The following is a 22,821-nucleotide window of genomic DNA, read 5'->3' on the forward strand; positions in this document are numbered from 1 at the left end:
CCGCCGCCCAAGACTACCAAACAATCTGCTAATAGCTGAACCCCTGAAACGTGTCCACTCACGGGGGCAATCAAGGGGTACCACCAACCACACAAAAACTTAGAATAGATATAATAGATATATACACCCCATCACAGTAGAGGCAACCACCAAGGCAGACCCACTCCCTCTCCTGGCAGAAAAACAAAACAAAACCCCGCAAGAGGACAACGTACCCAGGTGGAACAAAGCCGGCCGCTGTAAGATGTGAAAACTAGCTGTGCAGTACCCCGCGCCCCCTACTTTTTTTTTTTTTTTTTTTTTTTACATGCAAGCATGCTTATAAGTACAATAAAAGGAAACAAATACAACATAGAACAGAACAAAATGACAACACAAACGTGCAAAAACATAAGGGAACAAGTGTACTAAACACAAAACCGCCGGCCGGAAGGGCCGACCATAAAACAACAATAATTACAAACAAATTACAACAAATAAGTTAAACACAGCGGAATACAATACAGAAATAACACACCAAAACATTAAATATACAGAAGAAGGCTACCAACACCGCAACCACACACGGAGAGGCACCAACACCGCAACCACACACGGAGAGGCACCAACACGAAACGAAAATAATAATAACAACAATAATAAGAATAATAATAACATAGAACCACAAATCCTAACACAAGAACAGTACATCCACACAAACCAAACCCCGGACCGCACAGGAACCGGACACACACACACACACACACACCACACAAATAAACCCACAACCACAAACCGGAGCACGCAGGAACCGGGAAACAAACCCGCCCCACCCACTCACACACCCGACCCGCACCCCACAACCAAGCACACAAATGGAAACAACCCACAACACACAATACGCAAAGGAATCATGAGTGAGGAATACATTTCTCAGAGACAGGACCAAACGTCTCCACCGCGCCCCCTACTAGTTTATTTATTTATTTATTTATTTATATATATACAAGAAGGCACATTGGGTTTGTGAGAATACATTGGATAGTACAGTATTTACATTCTTGTAAAGCCACTAGTACGCGCAGCGTTTCGGGCAGGTCCTTAATCTAGCAGATAATTTTAAGTAGGTAATTTCTATCAGAATTGATAAATGATAAAGATACATTGCAAGAGAAAAATGAGATGAGAGAGCTTAGTAAGTATATTAAAGCACATTGTTATATTAAAGCTCTGATTGATTACATTGACAGCTTGATTAGTAATTTAAACAAGATTAATAGACACATAGTGACGAAAACTACCCCCTACCCAGAGTCAAACAAAGGCAACAAAGACCCCAGTTGGCTCCAAGGGCGGCCAAGTTCCAAGCAGTAAAGGACACAGCAGAGGTAGATCCCGAGGTGACTTGTGGAAGGTGGCCCCCAAGCCCCAAGGGTAGTACTTACAGGGCACCTAGGGAAGGTGTACCTAGGTGCATGCAGCCCGAGTACCGAAGAATATTACTCCTAGCTCGCACACCACTAGTAGACAGTCCACGCCCAAGGCACAGACACGGAGACAAATAGCTGGAGCCAGAGGCACAAGACCACGCCAGTAGCACATCAGCCTGAGAACTGCAGGGTGGATCGCCGGCGTTGGGGGTCTAGGGGGGGCTCCCTGCCCCCACCAGGGCGACATGATGACGTCATGCTCGTTTCTCAATTTTCGTTTGGGGGAGTTCTGTCCACTCGTTCGGCTTTCGGTAGCAATAGTTTCACCAGAATAGGGGGTTTGTTTTGGGGCGCTTACCTTTCTGGGTGCCAGATCCGGTCGATGGCAGACATAGAATGCTCCCAACGACACTGGGGGGGGTTTCTATAGGCCATTGTTCCACGTGCCTCTCTTGAAAGGGGCCAGGTTCTGGCTCGTTGTCCCCGATAGGCAGGAACTCCGTACACATTGACTGATGCCAGAAAGTTATACATGTGCTATCAATCTGCTGTATGGTGTCTATTAATCTTGTTTAAATTACCAATCAAGCTGTCAATGTAATCAATCAGAGCTTTAATATACCAATGTGCTTTAATATACTTACTAATCTCTTTCATCTCATTTTTTTCTTGCATTGTATCTGTTATAATTTTATTAATTCTAGAATTTACCTACTTAAAATTATCTGTTAGATTAAGGACCTGCCCGAAACGCTGCGCGTACTAGTGGATTTACAAGAGTGTAAATCCTATGTTATTTATTCTTACAAACCCAATGTACCTTCTTGTATATAAATAAATAAATAAATATCCATTCAGCCTGGATAGCTCCGGGGAGCCGACGGCCTTCCCCCCAGAAAACAGAGATAACAAGGAAGAAACAAAGGCAAAGAAGAACACATTATAGGAGCAGGATCAGTAAAATAATGGTCATGATGGGACACAGGTAAATTTAACAATGATGATTGAGTGAAGGGGACAGTAGGATGGGCCACAACCCACACCACACTAATAAAATATAGGTCTGGTAAGTTTATGAACAAAGAACAGTAATTATTAATTAAGCAATATGCAGATAACCTTCCAGGAAACTTATTGATAATAATAATTTTATTTTACAATCTCACAGAAGTTTAAACTGAATTGTTTGTATGTTCAGTCTGCCTGGTGTGTGGTCACAACCAGGGAGTTCTTACATGTTCAGTCTGCCTGGTGTGTGGCCACAACCAGGGAGTTCTTACATGTTCAGTCTGCCTGGTGTGTGGCCACAACCAGGGAGTTCTTACATGTTCAGTGTGCCTGGTGTGTGGTCACAACCAGGGAGTTCTTACATGTTCAGTCTGCCTGGTGTGTGGCCACAACCAGGGAGTTCTTACATGTTCAGTCTGCCTGGTGTGTGGCCACAACCAGGGAGTTCTTACATGTTCAGTCTGCCTGGTGTGTGGCCACAACCAGGGAGTTCTTACATGTTCAGTCTGCCTGGTGTGTGGCCACAACCAGGGAGTTCTTACATGTTCAGTCTGCCTGGTGTGTGGCCACAACCAGGGAGTTCTTACATGTTCAGTCTGCCTGGTGTGTGGCCACAACCAGGGAGTTCTTACATGTTCAGTCTGCCTGGTGTGTGGCCACAACCAGGGAGTTCTTACATGTTCAGTCTGCCTGGTGTGTGGCCACAACCAGGGAGTTCTTACATGTTCAGTCTGCCTGGTGTGTGGCCACAACCAGGGAGTTCTTACATGTTCAGTCTGCCTGGTGTGTGGTCACAACCAGGGAGTTCTTACATGTTCAGTCTGCCTGGTGTGTGGTCACAACCAGGGAGTTCTTGTACAGTTGACAACGTTAATGGAAATAATTGTTTAGGCATCTCTATATTCAATGAAGAGTAAGTAATACAATATTAAACAAAGAAACTTTTATTTCCTTGCTCCACCATCAAAATCGATATATTAAGTATTAATCCATGCACTGTCAATACAAATAAAATAAAATAAAGGTAAATATTTATATCACTATTGTCACATAATATGCATCACGAATATATATGAATTTGTATATCATGCTAACTATAACAAAGTATGAAGTATGGAAGGTTAGTGTGAGAGGCAAAACTTCACCAGTATTAAGAGATCTGCAGAAACATCTCATTCGACTTATTTGCAGTGACTTGGAGGAGGAAGATCGTATTTCTGGAAAGAGAAGTGAAAAAATTAATTGCAGAGGAACTGTGTAATGCAATTGTTTAGAACCAACTAGAAAAGGAAACATCCCTAGATCTTATTTTTACAAACAATGATGAACTGATTATGGACATAATGATTATACATGTTACTCAGATGACAATCAAAGCTGAATGTGCAGACATGTATGAGGCAATAGACCTGTGCAGCCAGTCTCAAATCCAAAAGGAGGAGAATTCAGCAAATTCAATTTTAATAAAAAAAGCTTATTAACTGGGAACAAATAAACCAAGACCTCGCAGAAATATGCTGGGAAGAACAGCTAGATAATGCAAACTCAGTCCAGTGCTTTGAGAAAATTGGCACCGTAGCACTAGAAAAACGTGAGAGTCACATTACCACTAAGGAGAAAGAGCAAAATATATAAACTACACAAGAACGGCGTTCCATCTATACGCAATCAAAAAAATCACAGAACATCTCAAACGCTGCAATATCCCAAGAACAACAAGGAAGGCTATGTAGAGAAATAGAAACGATCGAGCTAAAGCTGCAATAACATATAATCCTTAAGAAACAGAGAGCAAGAGGCTGTAAGTGAAAGAGAAGGGAAGACTAAATACTTTTTCTCCTATGCAATATCTAGAACAACAACTACTTCCTGTATTGGGCCCTTAATGCACTAGTGTGAGGGAACCTTCACAGATGACATCAGAGGATATGTGAAATACTGTTTTCAGTGTAGCCCTGAACACATTGAAGATCACCCTGAACACATTGAAGATCACCCTGAACACATTGAAGATCACCCTGAACACATTGAAGATCACCCTGAACACATTGAAGATCAATGATCCGAATGAATTCTTGATGGATGTGACACAATCATAGAACCATCGATGATGGTGTCAGTTGTCACCGTAAATCTACTGACAATTTAAAGAAGCAATAGTGGCAACCTGTCCTCTTGAGTAGAACATTGTATTTTGACATGTAAATCTCCTAAGGCCAAAAACTGATGCATTAAAAATCATAGTGGCATAGCCAAACTTGATTGTTTTAAATCTGCTGCAGATAAAAAACAGCCAATGTTGAATTTCGACTACCACAGGATGGACTGGATTAAATGAATGTATGTATTACTTTAACCACCCAACATTCTATCTCCTAGGATGAACAAGACCAGCAAAAGTTACTGGACTCTGTTATTGTGTCATCTTCAGACATCCCAGTGGAAAGTGAAGGTGAGAAGTGTATTGACGATTGTACATGCTATCATAAAAGACCAACTGCACGTTAAGGTCAATAAAACAGACATAATTGCTGACTACAGAGTAGGCAAAAAAGAATCCAGCAGGACTAACCCAAAGAAAAATTCGCAAGAGTGAGGGTGTTGTAGGGACCGCGCAAGGTAGTGACGACAATAACAATCACGACGATTCTGTAGAGACAGGATGCCTAGTTTCAACATACAGGCTCAGGGTAGGGGGGACGAACGAAAGGCACCAGAGCTGAGGCATAGCAGAGTATGGCGCAGAGCATCAAGAAGACGAAGAGTGGAAGGAAAGGGAGGTGAGTAAGCGGGACAGCCATAATCGAATTTAGACAACACGAGAGTGGAATGTAAATAGAAGAGCGTGCTTTCCCTGGAGGTTTGGGACACGACTTTAAATAAGCGGCCTTAGAGCATTCATTTCGGAGGTACGAGACATGGAGCAACCAAGACAAATGATTGTCAAAGATTAACCCCAAAATTTTAGCGGAATCTCTGTACAAAAGAGAATTATCATAAAGCGCCAAATTGGGACGAAGAACTACCTGCTTCTGAGTAAAGGTTATAACACAAATCTTAGTTATAGAGAACTTGAAGCCATGTTTGGTGGCTCACGACAACACGGCATCAATCGTAAGTTGAAGCTACCGTTGGAGGAAAAGCGAGTCATCACCCTGACAGTAGAGGGCAAGATCGTAATTATTGAGAGCTGAGAAAATTCCAGAGGGAAGGAAGGAAAGAATACCATTGAGGGCAACCAGGAAAAGAGTAGAACTCAGAACACTACCCTGGGGTACACATTCAGTGGTGAGAGGTATCAAGCTGCACTCTAAAGGAACAACTAGAGAGGAAGCTTACCACGAAGGCCAAAAGAACGAAGTTCAGACAGAATATGGTATCTGCAGGTGGTGTCATACGCCTTTTCCAGCTCAAAAGTGACATCAATAACGGAGGTCTTCCCAGCAAATGGAGTACAAATATTCCACGAAGACATTATGAAGACAGTGTGAAGACATAAGTCGTGCTGCCACACTTGCGAAAGCCAAATTAAGAAGTGGGAGAGTTGGTGATTGTGTTCTAAGAACCACATCAGACAGACATTGGGCATATGTTCAAAAAGTTTGTAGATGCAACTTGTTAGGGCAATGGGATGAAAGTCGGCCGGGGATGTCCCTTGAGAACCTGGTTTTCGAATAGGAAGACTAACCGCCTGCAGTCAGGGTCCTTGGGAACTGACGACCACTCCTAGATACACTTATAAATATTCAATATCGGTATTTACTATCTGTATTTATTATTTGTATCTGCAGAATCGAGCTATTAGCTCTTGAACCCCGCCTTTTTAATCAATCTATTTTTCCTATATTATGTCTACTACACGTATTTCTCTTATATATGCATGCACATACACACTCATTCTCAGGAAGCAGCCAGTAGCAACTGTCTAACTCCCACGTACCTATTTATTGCTAGGTGAACAGGATTACCAGGGTGAAAGAAACTCTGCCCATTTGGTTTTGCTTCCGTCAGGGATGGAACACGGACCCTTAGGACTCTGACCCCAGAGCGCTATCCACTCAGCCATCAGGGCCCCTAATAATTCAGAACATACTTGAAATGTGCATGGAAGATGGCGAAGCTTCTCATAATGAATGTTATTTAAACCCACTGCCGATGAACTGATGAGGATCGGGACAGACTCAAGTTCTGATAAAGGTGGGAGAGCTATAGTTATTGGAGAGCTGTAGATGGATGTGGAAATCTAAGGGACAATATTCAAGGAGCTTACGAGTAAGAAAAGCGGGAAGAAGATGAGAACCAGAGTTAACAGTCGAAAAGTGCGAACGCAGGTTGGATGCAACCGACACTGGATCCACCACAACAGAACCACAGAGGTGAAGGACTTCCGAGACACCTGGAACAGACTTACCCGCTATCTTACAGATTTTATTCCAGATCTGGGGGAGACTAGGAGTGTCAACCGTAATGGTGGAGACATAAGATATCCAATATTCACGCTTAGCCGTACGGAAGGCCCTATGGGTCACTGCACTTACTTTCCGAAACACTCTAAAATAATTAAGCGTCAGTTGGCGACGGTGTTTATTAGAGGCTACCCACTTACAGCGGACAGTCCGAGTACACACTGCATAGAACGAATAAGAATAAAATTTCATCCATGATTAAGCCCCGACACCCAACCATGGAGCCATAATTAGGGGACTGGGAACCCCAAGAGAACCCCAACAAAACTGAGCCTCCCAATGATACATCAGGGATATGCACGCCACACTCGTTACCTTAACAACCGTATACTGACACTTAAGTACAGTCAGTCGTGGTCAGATGGTTACTCAACTGGACATGCTAGTGCATTTGGAGTGCCTGGCTCAGCTACATTTGGCTTGGGAACCATTCAAGCTTGTCGTATATTATATATATATATATATATATATATATATATATATATATATATATATATATATACATATATATATATATATATATAAATATATATAAATATATATATATATATATATATATATATATATATATATATATATATATATATATATATATATTAATAAGAACTCATTTACAGTATGCATGATAATAATATGTTATTCTGATCATTAGTGTATAATTACCTCTGAAACAGATAAGTCTGGGAGATGGTAGTCGTAGAGCAGGATGGTGCCAGGCTTAGTGTTCTCAACCTGCGACTCCCGGATCACCCGGAACGACACGCACGTCTCCTTCTTGGTCAACCCGCTAATGTAAAAGGTGACCTTGCTGCCATCCACTTTATACTTCTTAACAAGATCGTTCTCTGTGATTCTCGTCAGGTCTGACCTGTCAGGAGCGTAGCCGGACACAAGGTTGACCTCCATGACGGCCAAGTTGGACTTGCCATCGGGAATCAGGTAGCTGGCACAGGCTTTAATGCGCTTAGTCACACAAAACTTGTCAGGCTCTGAGCAAGTTTTGATGGTCAGTTTGAAGGCATCACTTCCTCCAGGTGTTGGGATATTGTACTTCAGCACAGACTGTAAGGAAAATAATTAACGATTTGTACACATGTAATTCGCTAACACATGCTATCATCGATAGCACTACAGACCATTACCCCACATTTCTCCTAACATTAACAAACCACCTCTAGAGACAAGGGAGATAAGCTTTAGGCTGCACAATGAAACTGTTATAGGCAATTTTATAGCTGAAGCTGCTAATGTCAACTGGGAGTTCGAATTAGGTAACATAGGGGACATAAACCTAGCAATGCAATCTTTTCTTCAAAAAACTCTCAGCCTTTATGACACCCACTGTCCAATGCTGACGAAACAAGTCACAACTAAAAGGCTAAACAATCCTTGGCTCACAACAAAGGGAATACTTAAATTCATTAATAAAAAACATGACCTTGAGAAGAAGTGTAGGTTAGGAATCGTCTCCAAAGAATTTTCAAAGAATTACTCATCATTGCTGTCTAAAATAATTAGAAGAGCCAACATTAAATTTACCCAAACAAAGGGCAATATTAAGAAAACATGGAGCACAATTTCACAAATATTGGGATCAAAGAAGATTTTAAATAACAAACCAATACTTCTGTCTAATAAAGATGGTCAGCTTACAGCCTCTGATACTGCTATTGCGTTAAATAGGTTCTTCTCTTCCACTGGGTCATCCCTTGCAAATGATATTCCATCTTCTAGTACTGATGTTCAGGACTATCTTACAGGTAACTATCCACAATCTCTGTACCTAACGCCTGCAAATTCCACTGATGTTAATGAGATAATCCTTTCCCTTAAAACCAAGGCTAGTACCCTTGAGGAGATACCAATTTTAATTTACAAAAAAAGCCTCCAGATCTTTAGCTCCTGCTATTGCATTGCTCTTCAACAAGTCACTTGAACTCCAAACCTTCCCAGATATTCTAAAAAAAAGCAAGAATAGCCCCTGTCCACAAATGTGGTGATCCCACTGATGTTAACAACTTCAGACCTATATCAATCCTGCCAAACTTGTCAAAAATATTTGAAAAACTAATCTACAAGCAGCTTTACTCTTATCTAGCCAAACTCAATACACTTAGCTCTTGTCAATATGGCTTCAGATCCCAAAAAAGCACTAATGATGCACTTATTAGTATGATTAACTTGATACATGCAGCTCTTGATAAAAATGAGTTCCCTGTTGGGTTATTTGTGGATCTGCGTAAGGCTTTTGACACTGTCAACCACCAAAACCTTCTTCTTAAATTACAGCATTAAGGAGTCAGAGGTCACTCCCTGCAATACCTTAAGTCTTACCTTACTGACAGGCTCCAATATGTTTCTGTGAATAATACAATTTCTCCCACTCTACCCATCAACATTGGTGTTCCCCAGGGCAGCATACTTGGCCCTCTCCTCTTTCTCATCCACATTAATGACCTTCCAAATGCCTCCCAACATCTCAAACCAATTTTATTTGCTGACGACACAACCTTCATTTACTCCAGTCCTGACCCCCTTGCTCTAAATGTCACAGTGAATACTGAGCTAAATAAAGTCCATCACTGGCTAACTGCCAACAAACTCACCCTCAATATTGACAAAACTTTCTATATTTTGTTTGGCAATAAATCCTCAAATCAAATAAATCTCAGGATAAACAATACCCAGATTTGTAACAAAGTAGATGTTAAATTCCTTGGCGTTCTCATTGACCTCAAGCGGAATTTCCAGGGACACATTCTAAATATATAAAAAAAGTTTGAAAAACTGTTGGCATTCTTTCTAAGATCAGATATTATGTACCTCGCCCTGTAACACCCATGACACCCCCCCCCCCTAGAGTTCTCACCCAGGGAAGCCTTCTCCAAGAGGTCAGCCCAGATGACCTCTGGATCATCTTGTATGTTGATTTAAAAATTCCTGGGTCAGTCTTAGTTAGCTAGTTTCAAGTATGTAATATTTCATGATACACTTGTCAAACATTGCAATGTAATTAGACCCCAGATTCTTATGTGTGAACATCCATGGATCTCCCCCTTTTAGCCAAGTCAAAGGTCAGTCACACACGTAATTAATAATTCCTCTCTTGAACAGTGTATGGTGAATGTCAAACAAGCTTAATGAAAATTCTTGAGTGTTTGTGGCCCGACCTCTTTCGACCTAGGTAGCAACAGCAAATCTCCCCCTCCTCCCCTTTTGGGGTTGTATATAGAGGTCCTGTAGAGACTTAGTTTAGACAGAGTGTGGGACACCGGGGTCGAGAGAGGTCTGTGAAGAACATCTCACAGCCAGGGAGAGACAGAGTGAATCCGCCGGATGGAGAGACAGAGGTCTTAAGGTAATGTGTGTGATCTCTGAGGTTTTGTTCCATGTCTAAATTTCTTAACTCTTGGCCAGTGTTAGAGTAGGATTTATAAGTGGTGATTAGCATAATTTTGTTCTCAATAAACTCGTGTTAAATTTCCCGTCTGTGTCAATTGTTGAATCCTTTTAGCCTTTTGGATATAGTGGCTGGCAACCGTCCCATAATTAATGACAGTTATAGAAAGTACTCTCCAAGTCAAGCAATGTTTCTTGCCTCGTTGCTTGATATAGTCTCAATGGTCAAGGCAGATGGTGGCAGCGTTTTTTTTAATCCTGTGTAGCATTTCCTTGTTGGCAGTGTACCTTTTAGTTCCGGTGTAACCATCACATTTCAGCTCATATTACCGTGTTCACTAACAGTGTTACCAAGTGCAACTGATAGGTGTTACTCAGGATAAGTAGAAGTAGTGTTTACATTATTAGTTTAGTATCTATAATAAGGTGGTGTTACAATTATAGCGGTGTTACAGCCCTGCCCTGGTGACACTCTATTACTCTCTCATCTATCCATACCTCAACTATGGTATTTGTGCTTGGGGTTCTACTACCCAAAATCATTTACGTCCTTTAATTACTCAACACAAAGCTGCTATTCGGACAATATATAACCCTGGCCCCAGACATCACTCGGTACCCTAACTCAAGTCTCTGAATATATTAGATATTAAGTCACTGCACATCCTCTCATGTGTATTTTATATATATAAAACGCTGAACTGCAATGTCAATCCTGACCTTAAAAGCTTCATTGAAGGTTGTAACAGATCCCATGAGCACCACACCAGAAACAAATACCTATTTGATATTCCAAGAGTACGACTTAATCAAACTAGAAATGCTTTACAAATCAAGGTACCCAGAATGTGGAATGACCTTCCCAATTGTTAAAGACTGTACCTCTCCCAACTAGTTTAAGATAAAAACTAAGTACTACTTAATAAACTCCATGTAACCTACCTCACCCCCAAAATGTCAACCCATGTCTACTATTTTAAACAATGCTGTCTGTCGACCAAATTGTATTTTTGCTGTTTTTTCTGCCATGTTCTCCCCTTTTTTTATTTATTTATTTTCTTAACACATTTATACTTTAATCTCAATTAGTATTAAGTTTTAGTCTTAAGTTTTTTCCCGTTCGAAACGTTTTGCGTAATAGTGAGAGTGAGTCAATGAGATAATCCTTTCCCTTAAAACCAAGTCTGGTGCCCTTGAGGAGATACCAACTTTAATTTACAAAAAAGCCTCCAGATCTTTAGCCCCTGCTATTGCTTTGCTCTTCAACAAGTCACTTGAACTCCAAACCTTCCCAGATATTCTAAAAAAAGCGAGAGTAACGCCTGTCCACAAATGTGGTAATCTCACAGATGTTAACAACTACAGACCTATATCTATCCTGCCAAACTTGTCAAAAATTTTTGAAAAACTAATCTATAAGCAGCTTTACTCATATCTAGCCAAACTCAATATACTTAGCCCTTGCCAATATGGCTTCAGACCCAAAAAAAGGACTAACGATGCACTTATTAGTATGCTTAACTCGATTCATACAGCTCTTGATAAAAATGAGTTCCCTGTTGGGTTGTTTGTGGACCTGCGTAAAGCTTTTGACACTGTCAACCACCAAAACCTTCTTCTTAAATTACATCATTATGGAGTCAGAGGACACTCCCTACAATACCTCAAATCCTACCTTACTGACAGGCTCCAATATGTTTCTGTGAATAATACAATTTCTCCCACCCTACCCATCAACATTGGTGTTCCCCAGGGCAGCATACTTGGCCCTCTCCTCTTTCTCATCTACATTAATGACCTTCCAAATGCCTCCCAACACCTCAAACCAATTCTATTTGCTGACGACACAACCTTCATTTACTCCAGTCCTGATCCCCTTGCTCTAAATGCCACAGTAAATACTGAGCTAAATAAAGTCCATCTGTGGCTAACTGCCAACAAACACACCCTTAACATTGACAAAACTTTCTATATTCTGTTTGGCAATAAATCCTCTAATCAAATAAATCTCAAAATAAACAATACCCAAATTTGTAACAAATTAGATGGCAAATTCCTTGGCATTCTCATTGACCACAAGCTGAATTTCCAGGGACACATTCTAAACATATCAAAAAAAGTTTCAAAAACTGTGGGCATTCTTTCTAAGATCAGATATTATGTACCACGCCCTGCCCTGGTGACTCTCTATTACTCCCTTATCTATCCATATCTCAACTATGGTATTTGTGCTTGGGGCTCTACTACCCAAAATCACTTACGTCCTCTAATTACTCAACACAAAGCTGCTATTAGGACAATATCCAATTCTGGCCCCAGACATCACTCGGTACCCCTACTTAAATCTCTGAATATGTTAGACATTAAGTCACTGCACATTCTCTCATGTGTATTATACATATATAAAACGCTAAACTATAATGCCAATCCTGATCTCAAAAGCTTCATAGAAGGTTGTATCAGAACCCAGGAGCATCACACCAGAAATAAATACAGTTTTGATATTCCTAGAGTACGACTTAATCAAACTAGAAATGCTCTACAAATCAAGGGACCCAGAATGTGGAATGACCTTCCCAACCATGTTAAAGACTGTACCTCTCTCAACCAGTTTAAGTTAAAAGCGAAGCTATACCTAATAAATTCCCTGTAACCTACCTTACCCTTCTATTGTCAACCAATGTCTGGTTTTTTTCTTTAAAGAGCGCTGTTTGTCAACATAATTGTATTTGTGCTGCTTTTTCATCTATGTTTTCATTTCTTGTTTTCATTCTACTCATTATGCTCAATTAGTATTAAGCTTGTCATTTAAGTTTATCATGCCCGAAACGCTTTGCGTAATAGTGGCTTTAGGCATTGTATGTACTAGCTATACCTATAAGTCAAACAATCCTTGTAAATATTTATTGTATGTATGTACCTTACCTAAATAAAATGGTTGTTGTTGTTGTTGTAGTGGCTTTAGGCATTGTATGTACCAGCTCTATCTATAAATCCATCAATGTTTTGTATCTCACCTTGTATGTATGTACTTTACCTGAATAAATATTTGATTTGATTTGAACTGAATTCACAAAATCAAAATTAATGGTGGTTACTCTCAGAGCTGGAGGTGACGTACCTGCACAACAGTGGCTGCTGGCTACAGTTATAACAATAAACTACCGCTCCCAGGATGAGTATGGGGTGCACAATAAACTACCGCTCCCAGGATGAGTATGGGGTGCACAATAAACTACCGCTCCCAGGATGAGTATGGGGTGCACAATAAACTACCGCTCCCAGGATGAGTATGGGGTGCACAATAAACTACCGCTCCCAGGATGAGTATGGGGTGCACAATAAACTACCGCTCCCAGGATGAGTATGGGGTGCACAATAAACTAGCCTTCTCTAACTGCCATTGGATAACAAGATAACTTCTTATTGTAGTTATCAATAAAGCATTTTATTACTGTTAAGAACTATAATATACACGGGGGGGTGTCCCCTCTCACCTGGACCATGACACAACCTTTGCCAACAACGTTTAGGGTGAGGTTGGCAGGAAGGCTGGTGAGGGGTACGAGCTGCGTCAAGAACCTGTTGTCCTCGTGTAGGGTGAAGGAATGGTTCACACCGCCACCCGTCACCCTCGCCACCATGCTCAAGTTGCCCTCGTGGAAGTACGACTCGTACACTGACATCGCTTGTACGGCTACGACTGTATCCTGAATATAAGGAGAGGAAAGTGAGTATAAGGCTCCATATATCATGGTGTATAATGATCAGAGGTAACTAATGTAATTATGCAGGACTCACCTGTGTGGTGTAAAATCCTCCATGACCATTTCTCTGTCTTGTTATCCACTTGATGACTTTCCTTATGTGTGGTTCATATATTGTGATGTTACTGTACACCATGGCCAGGATCGCGTACCCCGCAATCTCTACCTCCAATGATTTTTTTTTCCCTAAGAAGTAAATGAATATTAAAAATAACTTTTTCTGAATGATTATAATATTTTCAGTGACTAAGTGGAAATAACATACATATATATACATATATATATATATACATATATATATATATATATATATATATATATATATATATATATATATATATATATATATATATATATATATATATATATATATATATATATTAGTATATTTTGGTAGCAGTGTTTCCTGTAGACATATATTATTAAATATGACCGAAAAAGTAAGATTAATAATTCTAACACGAATTTTCTCAATATTTCTTATGTTTCTTTTCACTGTCGGTGGTAATTGAAAAATCAGTTCTCCAAAATTCATTTTTATTTCTAGTCTGACGCGACACTTGAACGCGTTTCGTATTTCGTAATAAGTTATTACATTATCTCCAACACTTTTTGTAGAGGCGGAGAGGGGATGAACTCCTAAACGAAGCATCTGGCACTAGCAAGAAGGTCGAGTGAACGTATCAATCTGGAGGATAGAATGGCCTTGGGCCTCAAGGATATATTTCATATTCTCGTGGCAGTCTTTCAGTTCCCTATCACCAGTCTCAACATAGTGCGGAAGAATTACTGTGGCATTCCTGGCATTTAACCGGGCATTTTTGGAGATCCGAACAAGGGTTTTTTTAATGGAGGACATCGAAGCCAAGCAGTCAGTCGCTTCCAGAGAAGGAGCTGCAATGACACGTGCACCAGATGGGTGGGGTTAAAAGTGACAAAGGTATCCACCGAATCAACTAGGTGTTTATGGATGAATAAATTATGACGACGTGTGTGATCAACATGACTGAGATCAAAATACGTAGTCCACTTCGCAAAACCAAGCAAATTTTAGAATGTATTAGATCAGGAAGGAATCATGAACGTATGAGTGTGGAGGTGATGGTGCTGAGTACCCCCAGTAAGAGGAGAGGGAGGGGGGGGGGGTAAAAGGCGCAGTTGTTACAATGAGAGACGGAGCCACTCCAGGTGATGAAGGTGGTCACCACTAGAGCCTTGTGGCTCAACCCTGCCACAGAGGTGGGCGGAGAGCAGAGAGGGGCAGTCAGGAGAGTCAGAAACGCAGCTCGGTCTGGGCCCAATGTAGCGGGGAGATGGGGGGGGGGGATCAAGAACTCGGCCTTCTATCACAGTCTGATTCGGGGGCCTGGTCGCCCACCCCACGAGTCTGAAAAGTTGAATGAGGGTCAGATATTGGCACATAAACAAACATGAATAGAATTTCGTCCACGAATGTCCCTATACACATCATGGAACCACAATTAGAGGATAGGACAGGACACCCAACAAGATGGGGCCCATGAGAGGCGCATCGTGGACATACACCTTGCAATCACCACCTTAATTAAGAACCGTCAGTCCGTTGAGATCAGGCTCAGCAAGAAAGGGAAAGTTTGACAATAAAAGCGTCCCCCTCACTCGCCAACGTCAGGTGCCACAGTTCTACGGGTGAGTGTGCGCGCCTCCACAAACATCCGATGTCAAAACAGAAGATATAGGAAAGAATATTCAAGAAGGCAAAAAGTTGGCAGGAAGTAACAATGAGAAAGAAGAAGAGAGGGGAGGGGGAGGAGGAAAAAAATTCAACATGAGTAAGAGGAAAAAGCATCCAGCACAATAGTGAGGACAGCAGCAGGAGCATAAGGCTTCAAAAGGACAAAGGACCGTCCCATGGAGCATCACACCCCGGCAGCCGCCCACCAAGCCCCCTCACGACGACAACGGACTGGGAAGGGATGGGCCTTAACGAGGATAGTTGCGACGGTTTTTATATTGTAGATTTGACATCATTTTAATAATATTGTAGTCACTATTCCAGAGTACTGGTTGTTATGTTATGTTTGGGTTACTCCCCCAAAATAGGTGAGTGCACAATACAGTAATTTCTGCATTATTTACGTGTTATAAAATTCTGATATAACCTACATTATCTACAGTTTATGATCAGTAAATTAATCTTACTCTCAGAGAATTATCTTAAATTCTTTAGGCCTGGCTATTCACCATTACAGTTTTGATGGTTTGTATTGTGTATATGGAAAAGAAGCGGTGCCTCGCCGCCCATGATATAAATATAAATTTAGAAATGTTGATGTAAGGCTTCTGGGCAGGCATGTAAGAACAGTAGTAGGATACCTGCAATCTATAACATTTACCTCAACAGTGGACCGCGTCAGAGTCTACACTGTCATACCCAGCCGTGTGCACTCGGGGGTTTCATTCCTTATATTCAAATTAAGTAGTAGTAGGTCTCATAAAGTATTAACTGTAGTCTGTTGTGTGAACTAAATGATTTAATTTCTCAGAATGTTTTGATTAATTAGTACTTAGTCAAAATTTCACTCGAGTCCTTTTAATTTATATTCTGTATGAAGAATTTGATCAGGGGGAGTTGAGAAGTAAAACCCCCACAAGTGAAGATGGTTCTGGTAATGATGATACAGTACCGTATACAGTGAAGATGGTCATGGTAATGATTATACAGTACCGTATACAGTGAAGATGGTCATGGTAATGATTATACAGTACCGTATACAGTGAAGATGGTCATGGTAATGATTATACAGTACCGTATACAGTGAAGATGGTTATGGTGACGAAGATATTATACAGTACCGTATACAGTGAAGATGGTTATGATGACGAAGATATTATACAGTACCGTATACAGTGAAGATGGTTATGGTGACGAAGATATTATTCCGTACAATTCACAGTGAAGAGGTAAGATTAGGGGAGACAAAGGCACATGGGGAAAGATGAGGGAAGAAGGAGGTACAAGAGGGGAAGATGCGAGGAGAGTGGAGGTACAAGGGGAAAGAGGAGGGAAGAGAGGAGAAAGGAAAAAGACGAGGTGGCAAAACAGATGTAGATTGAAAAATAGGTAGAACGAGAGGTAAGACAGACAGACACTGGCATGAACTAAATGCACATTAATGACACTATGTAAAAGACACATCGAACACTTTATGTAGGGCATACGTAAATCTGTGTATCTATGTATTTACGTATGTAGGTTAGCTTAGCATTTTAAAAGCACCGAATCACCTTCTGTGGTTGAGTGTTCAATAAACCCTTGAACTATATGTTTAACACATCTGTAACCCTGTCCATGGAGGACAGAAGAAAATGTATATATGCTGGTTAGCATTGTAAATGTGTGGCCACGTCTGTGGTAGAAAATAATAATGATACTAAAAAAAAAAAATGGCACGAGCGCCGGGTGCCTCACTAGTATATATAAATGCTAATACTTACATCTTCACAAAATAAAAAACTCTCTCATGATTATACAAAAATGTGTATCTAAGTATGTAAAAAAAAGGTATTTAATCACATGATTAGAAAACATACAGGCAAATTATGAGACACTGTACAGTAAGATCAAGAATTCTTAGGACGGATACTTGGGCACTTACAAGTGTCATTCCAAATTTCCCAGTTCATGGTGTCCTTCGTCACTTTTGCTCTCTCAATGAGCTTCGGGAGCACCTTATATACCTCTTCCCGTTTGGCGAGGGCCAGGGCGTAGGACTTGAGTGCCAGGGTGTAGAGATCTTGGGACGTGTCATTGGTCACACAGGAACATGCATTGGTGACAACTGCAGTCCTTGGACTTACACCTGCCTCAAGCAGGGAGATTAGCACGAAAGCCGTCAAGGGTACTGGGGAATCCTTGCCATACACGCCTCCCTAGGGAATAAATAACTTTTTGCATACATCACATTAATATTAGATTTATTTTACATTAGCAAAATTAAGATATTTTCATACTTTATTTTACATTAGCAAAATTAAGACATTTTCATGTAGGAGCCCAAAACCAAACAATACATTGTTTGACCGGGTGCAAGCTGCAACAGCCAGGTCAGACGCGCTTGTTATGTTTGAGACTATAATGAGGCTTACTCGTACCTCATGATTGTACTGTGAGGGGCCCATGGCTTACTCGTACCTCATGATTGTACTGTGAGGGGCCCATGGCTTACTCGTACCTCATGATTGTACTGTGAGGGGCCCATGGCTTACTCGTACCTCATGATTGTACTGTGAGGGGCCCATGGCTTACTCGTACCTCATGATTGTACTGTGAGGGGCCCATAGCTTACTCGTACCTCATGATTGTACTGTGAGGGGCCCATAGCTTACTCGTACCTCATGATTGTACTGTGAGGGTCCATGGCTTACTCGTACCTCATGATTGTACTGTGAGGGGCCCCATGGCTTACTCGTACCTCATGATGGTACTGTGAGGGGCCCATAGCTTACTCGTACCTCATGATTGTACTGTGAGGGGCCCATGGCTTACTCGTACCTCATGATTGTACAGTCAATTAAAAGTATTCTTTTACCCTCACTTCCGCGGAACGTGCAAAATGGCAACGCCGCATTTGTTGTTGTCGTAGTAATGGGTTACGTTATGAATGAATAGACGCTTTGTAACGACGACTCTCATTGGTCAAAGCACCACACACCAGTTGATATAATTTACACTGCTATCGAAGGGAAAATACAATAGAACAGTGAATAAAAATGAATATATGTAGATTATTGAACACGGGAAATTACTCTACTTTTGTGCTGTATAGTTTATTGACCTTTTATAATAAAAATACAACGTCTGATGATGTTATTGTTAAACTACCATTGAAGCTGTCATTGCAATCAATTTGAGCTACCTATGTGCTTTAATATACCTACAATTTTTCTCTTATCTTTTATTTTTTTTTCTTGCTATGTAACTGTTATCATATTCATAAATTTTGCAAGTATTTACCTACTTAAAATTTTCTAAGATTAAGGACCTGCACGAAACGCTGCGCGTACTAGTGGCTTTACAAGATTGTAATTACTATGCTATATATCCTCACAATCCCAATGTACCTTCTTGTATATATATATAAATAAATAATTAAATAAATAAATAAATAAATAAACGTATTGGGTGTTGGGGCAGACGACGTGACGTCACTCACAAAATGCTCCCCTCGATCCTCTACGCATCTCAACAACAACATAAAACGTTTTTTTCAAGTTAAAAGTGGTTAGCAAACATTTACATTTGCGAATATAGTTGATATACTTTCTACGAATAATGGTATCAATAACTAATTACACATCAATATCAGAAATAGGAGAGTCCACAAGTATTGCAACTCATTACCACTTAGTATTATTGACAGCTAGAATACAAAGTGAGATGAATAGGGACTGTGACGTGTGTATTTGATGCCTGAGATTATTAAGTTCATTAATTAGGTAATAAAATACATTATGTAATAGATTGTATAGGTGACCAAATAATTATGTGAATGAGAGGGGGAGTGAGAAGAGAGAGAGAGAGAACAGGGAGAGAGAGGAGGGGAGAGAGAGGAGGGGAGAGAGAGAGAGAGAGAGAGAGAGAGAGAGAGAGAGAGAGAGAGAGAGAGAGAGAGAGAGAGAGAGAGAGAGAGAGAGAGAGAGAGAGAGAGAGAGGGGGGAGAGGGAAAGAGAGGGAGAGGGAAAGAGAGGGAGAGGGAAAGAGAGGGAGAGGGAAAGAGAGAGAGAGAAAGACAGGGAGGGAGAGAGAAAGAGAGGGAAAGAGATAGAGAGTGAGAGTGAGAGAAAGGGGGTAGACGGATGGTGTGTGTGTGTGTGTGTGTGTGTGTGTGTGTGTGTGTGTGTGCCACCAAACTCCCTCACCACGGCACCAGAGGCAGGAAAGAGACGGGGGCCAAATGCCGAAGCATTTTCTTCTACGTTGTTGGTGGAAAAAACCGATGACGGAATATATGTATTAATTCTTTTCCCATTAGAGTTGTAAACGTTTTACAAAGTAAATAACTTTTTCGTTTAACATTTATCATATGGTGGTGCATGTTGAGTGTACAATACTCTTCAAATAGCAACGAATTACACGTGTAATATTATCGAACATTTGCCATATTCGTAGTCTCTCTCTCTCTCTCTCTCTCTCTCTCTCTCTCTCTCTCTCTCTCTCTCTCTCTCTCTCTCTCTCTCTCTCTCTCTCTCTCTCTCTTGTAATTATTTGGTCAGCTCTATGTATAGAATATTGGGATGTAATTAGGTCTAGATATTATTCGGTTTACGTAGTATGTCAACTATATTTGTCAATATAACTTTTTGCAAACCAATTTCAAAATGAATAAAAGGTTTGTGAGCCCACAAGATGGGTATGGGGTGCATAATAAATGAACTAAACTAACTAACTAGACACAGGACGTCTCTTCTGCCTCAACAGCCAAATGCCAGTACGTCAAAGTGTCATACGTTATATCATTTACATAAGAGATCAACAAACTCTGAAGCACAAAAGTAGAGCCATCTCTTTTGTTCAGTAATGTAAATATAATAATCTTTATTCACCGAGCAATTTTATTTTCCTTTCGATAGCGGTGTAAATTATATCAACCGGTGTGTGGAGTTTTGACCAATGAGAGTCGTCGTTACAAAGCGTCTATTCATTCATAATGTAACCCTTTACTACAACAACAACAAATGCGGCGTTGCCATTTTGCACGTTCCACGGAAGTAAGCGGGCAAAGGAACAGTGGTCTTGGACCATCATTGTGGCACCTTGGTTCACATGACACGTGCCCCATGAGCCAGGGTACAAGCTTGAGGGACACAGCGGTGCTGTCTCTAACTCTACGGTAAACACACTTAACAAATCATTCAACCGGAATCATTTATTTACGGAATTTGACATTAAATTATAAGGAGGAATTGCAAAAACAAATTCATAAGAAAATAATTAATAAGACAATATCCTGAATGATGATAAGGTAAGATAACGGCTCTTAAACCAAGATAACAGCTCTGATCCAAGGTAACATGATAGATCTAAGCCAAGGAATATAACAGATCTAAGCCAAGGTAGGATAATGGTTCTAAGTCAAGGAAAGATAACGGCTGTAAGCAAAGAAAAGATAACGCCTGTAACTCTAAATAATACAACAAATCTAAGCCAGGGTAAGATAACGGCACTAAGCCTAGCTAAGGCAACAGCTAGCAAAGGTAAAATACAAAGCCATGGTAAGATAACAGCTCTCAGCCAAGGTAAGATGACAGGTCGTAGTCAAGATAAAATAACAGCTTCAAGCCAAGGTAAGAGGACAGCTCTCAGAAAGGTAAGATAACAGCTCTCAGGAAGGTAAGATAACAGCTCTCAGAAAGGTAAGATAACAGCTCTCAGCCAAGGCTAGATAACAGCTCTCAGCCAAGGCAATATAACAGCTCTCAGCCAAGGCAATATAACAGCTCTCAGCCAAGGCAAGATAACAGCTCTCAGCCAAGGCAAGATAACAGCTCTCAGCCAAGGTAAGATACAGCTTTCAACCAAGGCAAGATAACAGCTCTCAGCCAAGGCAATATAACAGCTCTCAGCCAAAGCAAGATAACAATTCTCAGAAAGGTAAGATAACAGCTTCCAGAAAGGTAAGATAACAGCTCTCAGCCAAGGTAAGATACAGCTTTCAACCAAGGCAAGATAACAGCTCTCAGAAAGGTAAGATAACAGCTCTCAGCCAAGGTAAGATATAGCTTTCAACCAAGGCAAGATAATAGCTCTCAGCCAAGGCAATATAACAGCTCTCAGCGAAGGCAAGATAACAGCTCTCAGAAAGGTAAGATAACAGCTCTCAGAAAGGTAAGATAAAAGCTCTCAGCCAAGGCAAGATAACAGCTCTCAGCCAAGGCAAGATAACAGCTCTCAGAAAGATAAGATGACAGCTCTCGGCCAAGGTAAGATAACAGCTCCACGCTAAGATGACAGCTCTCAGTCAGGGTAAGATGACAGCTCTCAGCCAGAGTAAGATGACAGTTCTCAGCCAGGGTAAGATGACAGCTCTCAGCCAGGGTAAGATAACAGCTCTCAGCCAAGGTAAGATGACAGTTCTCAGCCAAGGTAAGATGACAGCTCTCAGCCAGGGTAAGATAACAGCTCTCAGCCAAGGTAAGATAACAGTTCTCAGCCAAGGTAGGATAACAGCTCTCAGCCAAGGTAAGATGACAGGTCGTAGTCAAGATAAAATAACAGCTTCAAGCCAAGGTAAGAGGACAGCTCTCAGAAAGGTAAGATAACAGCTCTCAGGAAGGTAAGATAACAGCTCTCAGAAAGGTAAGATAACAGCTCTCAGCCAAGGCTAGATAACAGCTCTCAGCCAAGGCAATATAACAGCTCTCAGCCAAGGCAATATAACAGCTCTCAGCCAAGGCAAGATAACAGCTCTCAGCCAAGGCAAGATAACAGCTCTCAGCCAAGGTAAGATACAGCTTTCAACCAAGGCAAGATAACAGCTCTCAGCCAAGGCAATATAACAGCTCTCAGCCAAAGCAAGATAACAATTCTCAGAAAGGTAAGATAACAGCTTCCAGAAAGGTAAGATAACAGCTCTCAGCCAAGGTAAGATACAGCTTTCAACCAAGGCAAGATAACAGCTCTCAGAAAGGTAAGATAACAGCTCTCAGCCAAGGTAAGATATAGCTTTCAACCAAGGCAAGATAATAGCTCTCAGCCAAGGCAATATAACAGCTCTCAGCGAAGGCAAGATA

At 40.9% G+C, this 22,821-nt stretch overlaps 1 protein-coding gene across 1 annotated transcript in view; it reads right to left on the reverse strand.

The window, feature by feature from the left end:
• Positions 1-3,345: 3,345 nt before the first annotated feature.
• The window catches only part of LOC123754635 (alpha-1-inhibitor 3), a 72,219-nt gene continuing 52,743 nt past the window's right edge, over positions 3,346-22,821 (reverse strand). Inside the window, exons 22-26 of the mRNA XM_069326548.1 lie at positions 17,688-17,961; positions 14,084-14,235; positions 13,780-13,992; positions 7,547-7,945; positions 3,346-3,634 (exon numbers count right to left, since the gene is read on the reverse strand). Of these exons, the coding sequence (XP_069182649.1) occupies positions 3,599-3,634; positions 7,547-7,945; positions 13,780-13,992; positions 14,084-14,235; positions 17,688-17,961 (1,074 nt within the window). The 3' untranslated portion in view covers positions 3,346-3,598. The remainder of the gene's footprint in view (positions 3,635-7,546; positions 7,946-13,779; positions 13,993-14,083; positions 14,236-17,687; positions 17,962-22,821) is intronic.

This window comes from Procambarus clarkii, chromosome 18 (genome assembly GCF_040958095.1).
Source record: "Procambarus clarkii isolate CNS0578487 chromosome 18, FALCON_Pclarkii_2.0, whole genome shotgun sequence".
NCBI lineage: Eukaryota > Metazoa > Arthropoda > Malacostraca > Decapoda > Cambaridae > Procambarus > Procambarus clarkii.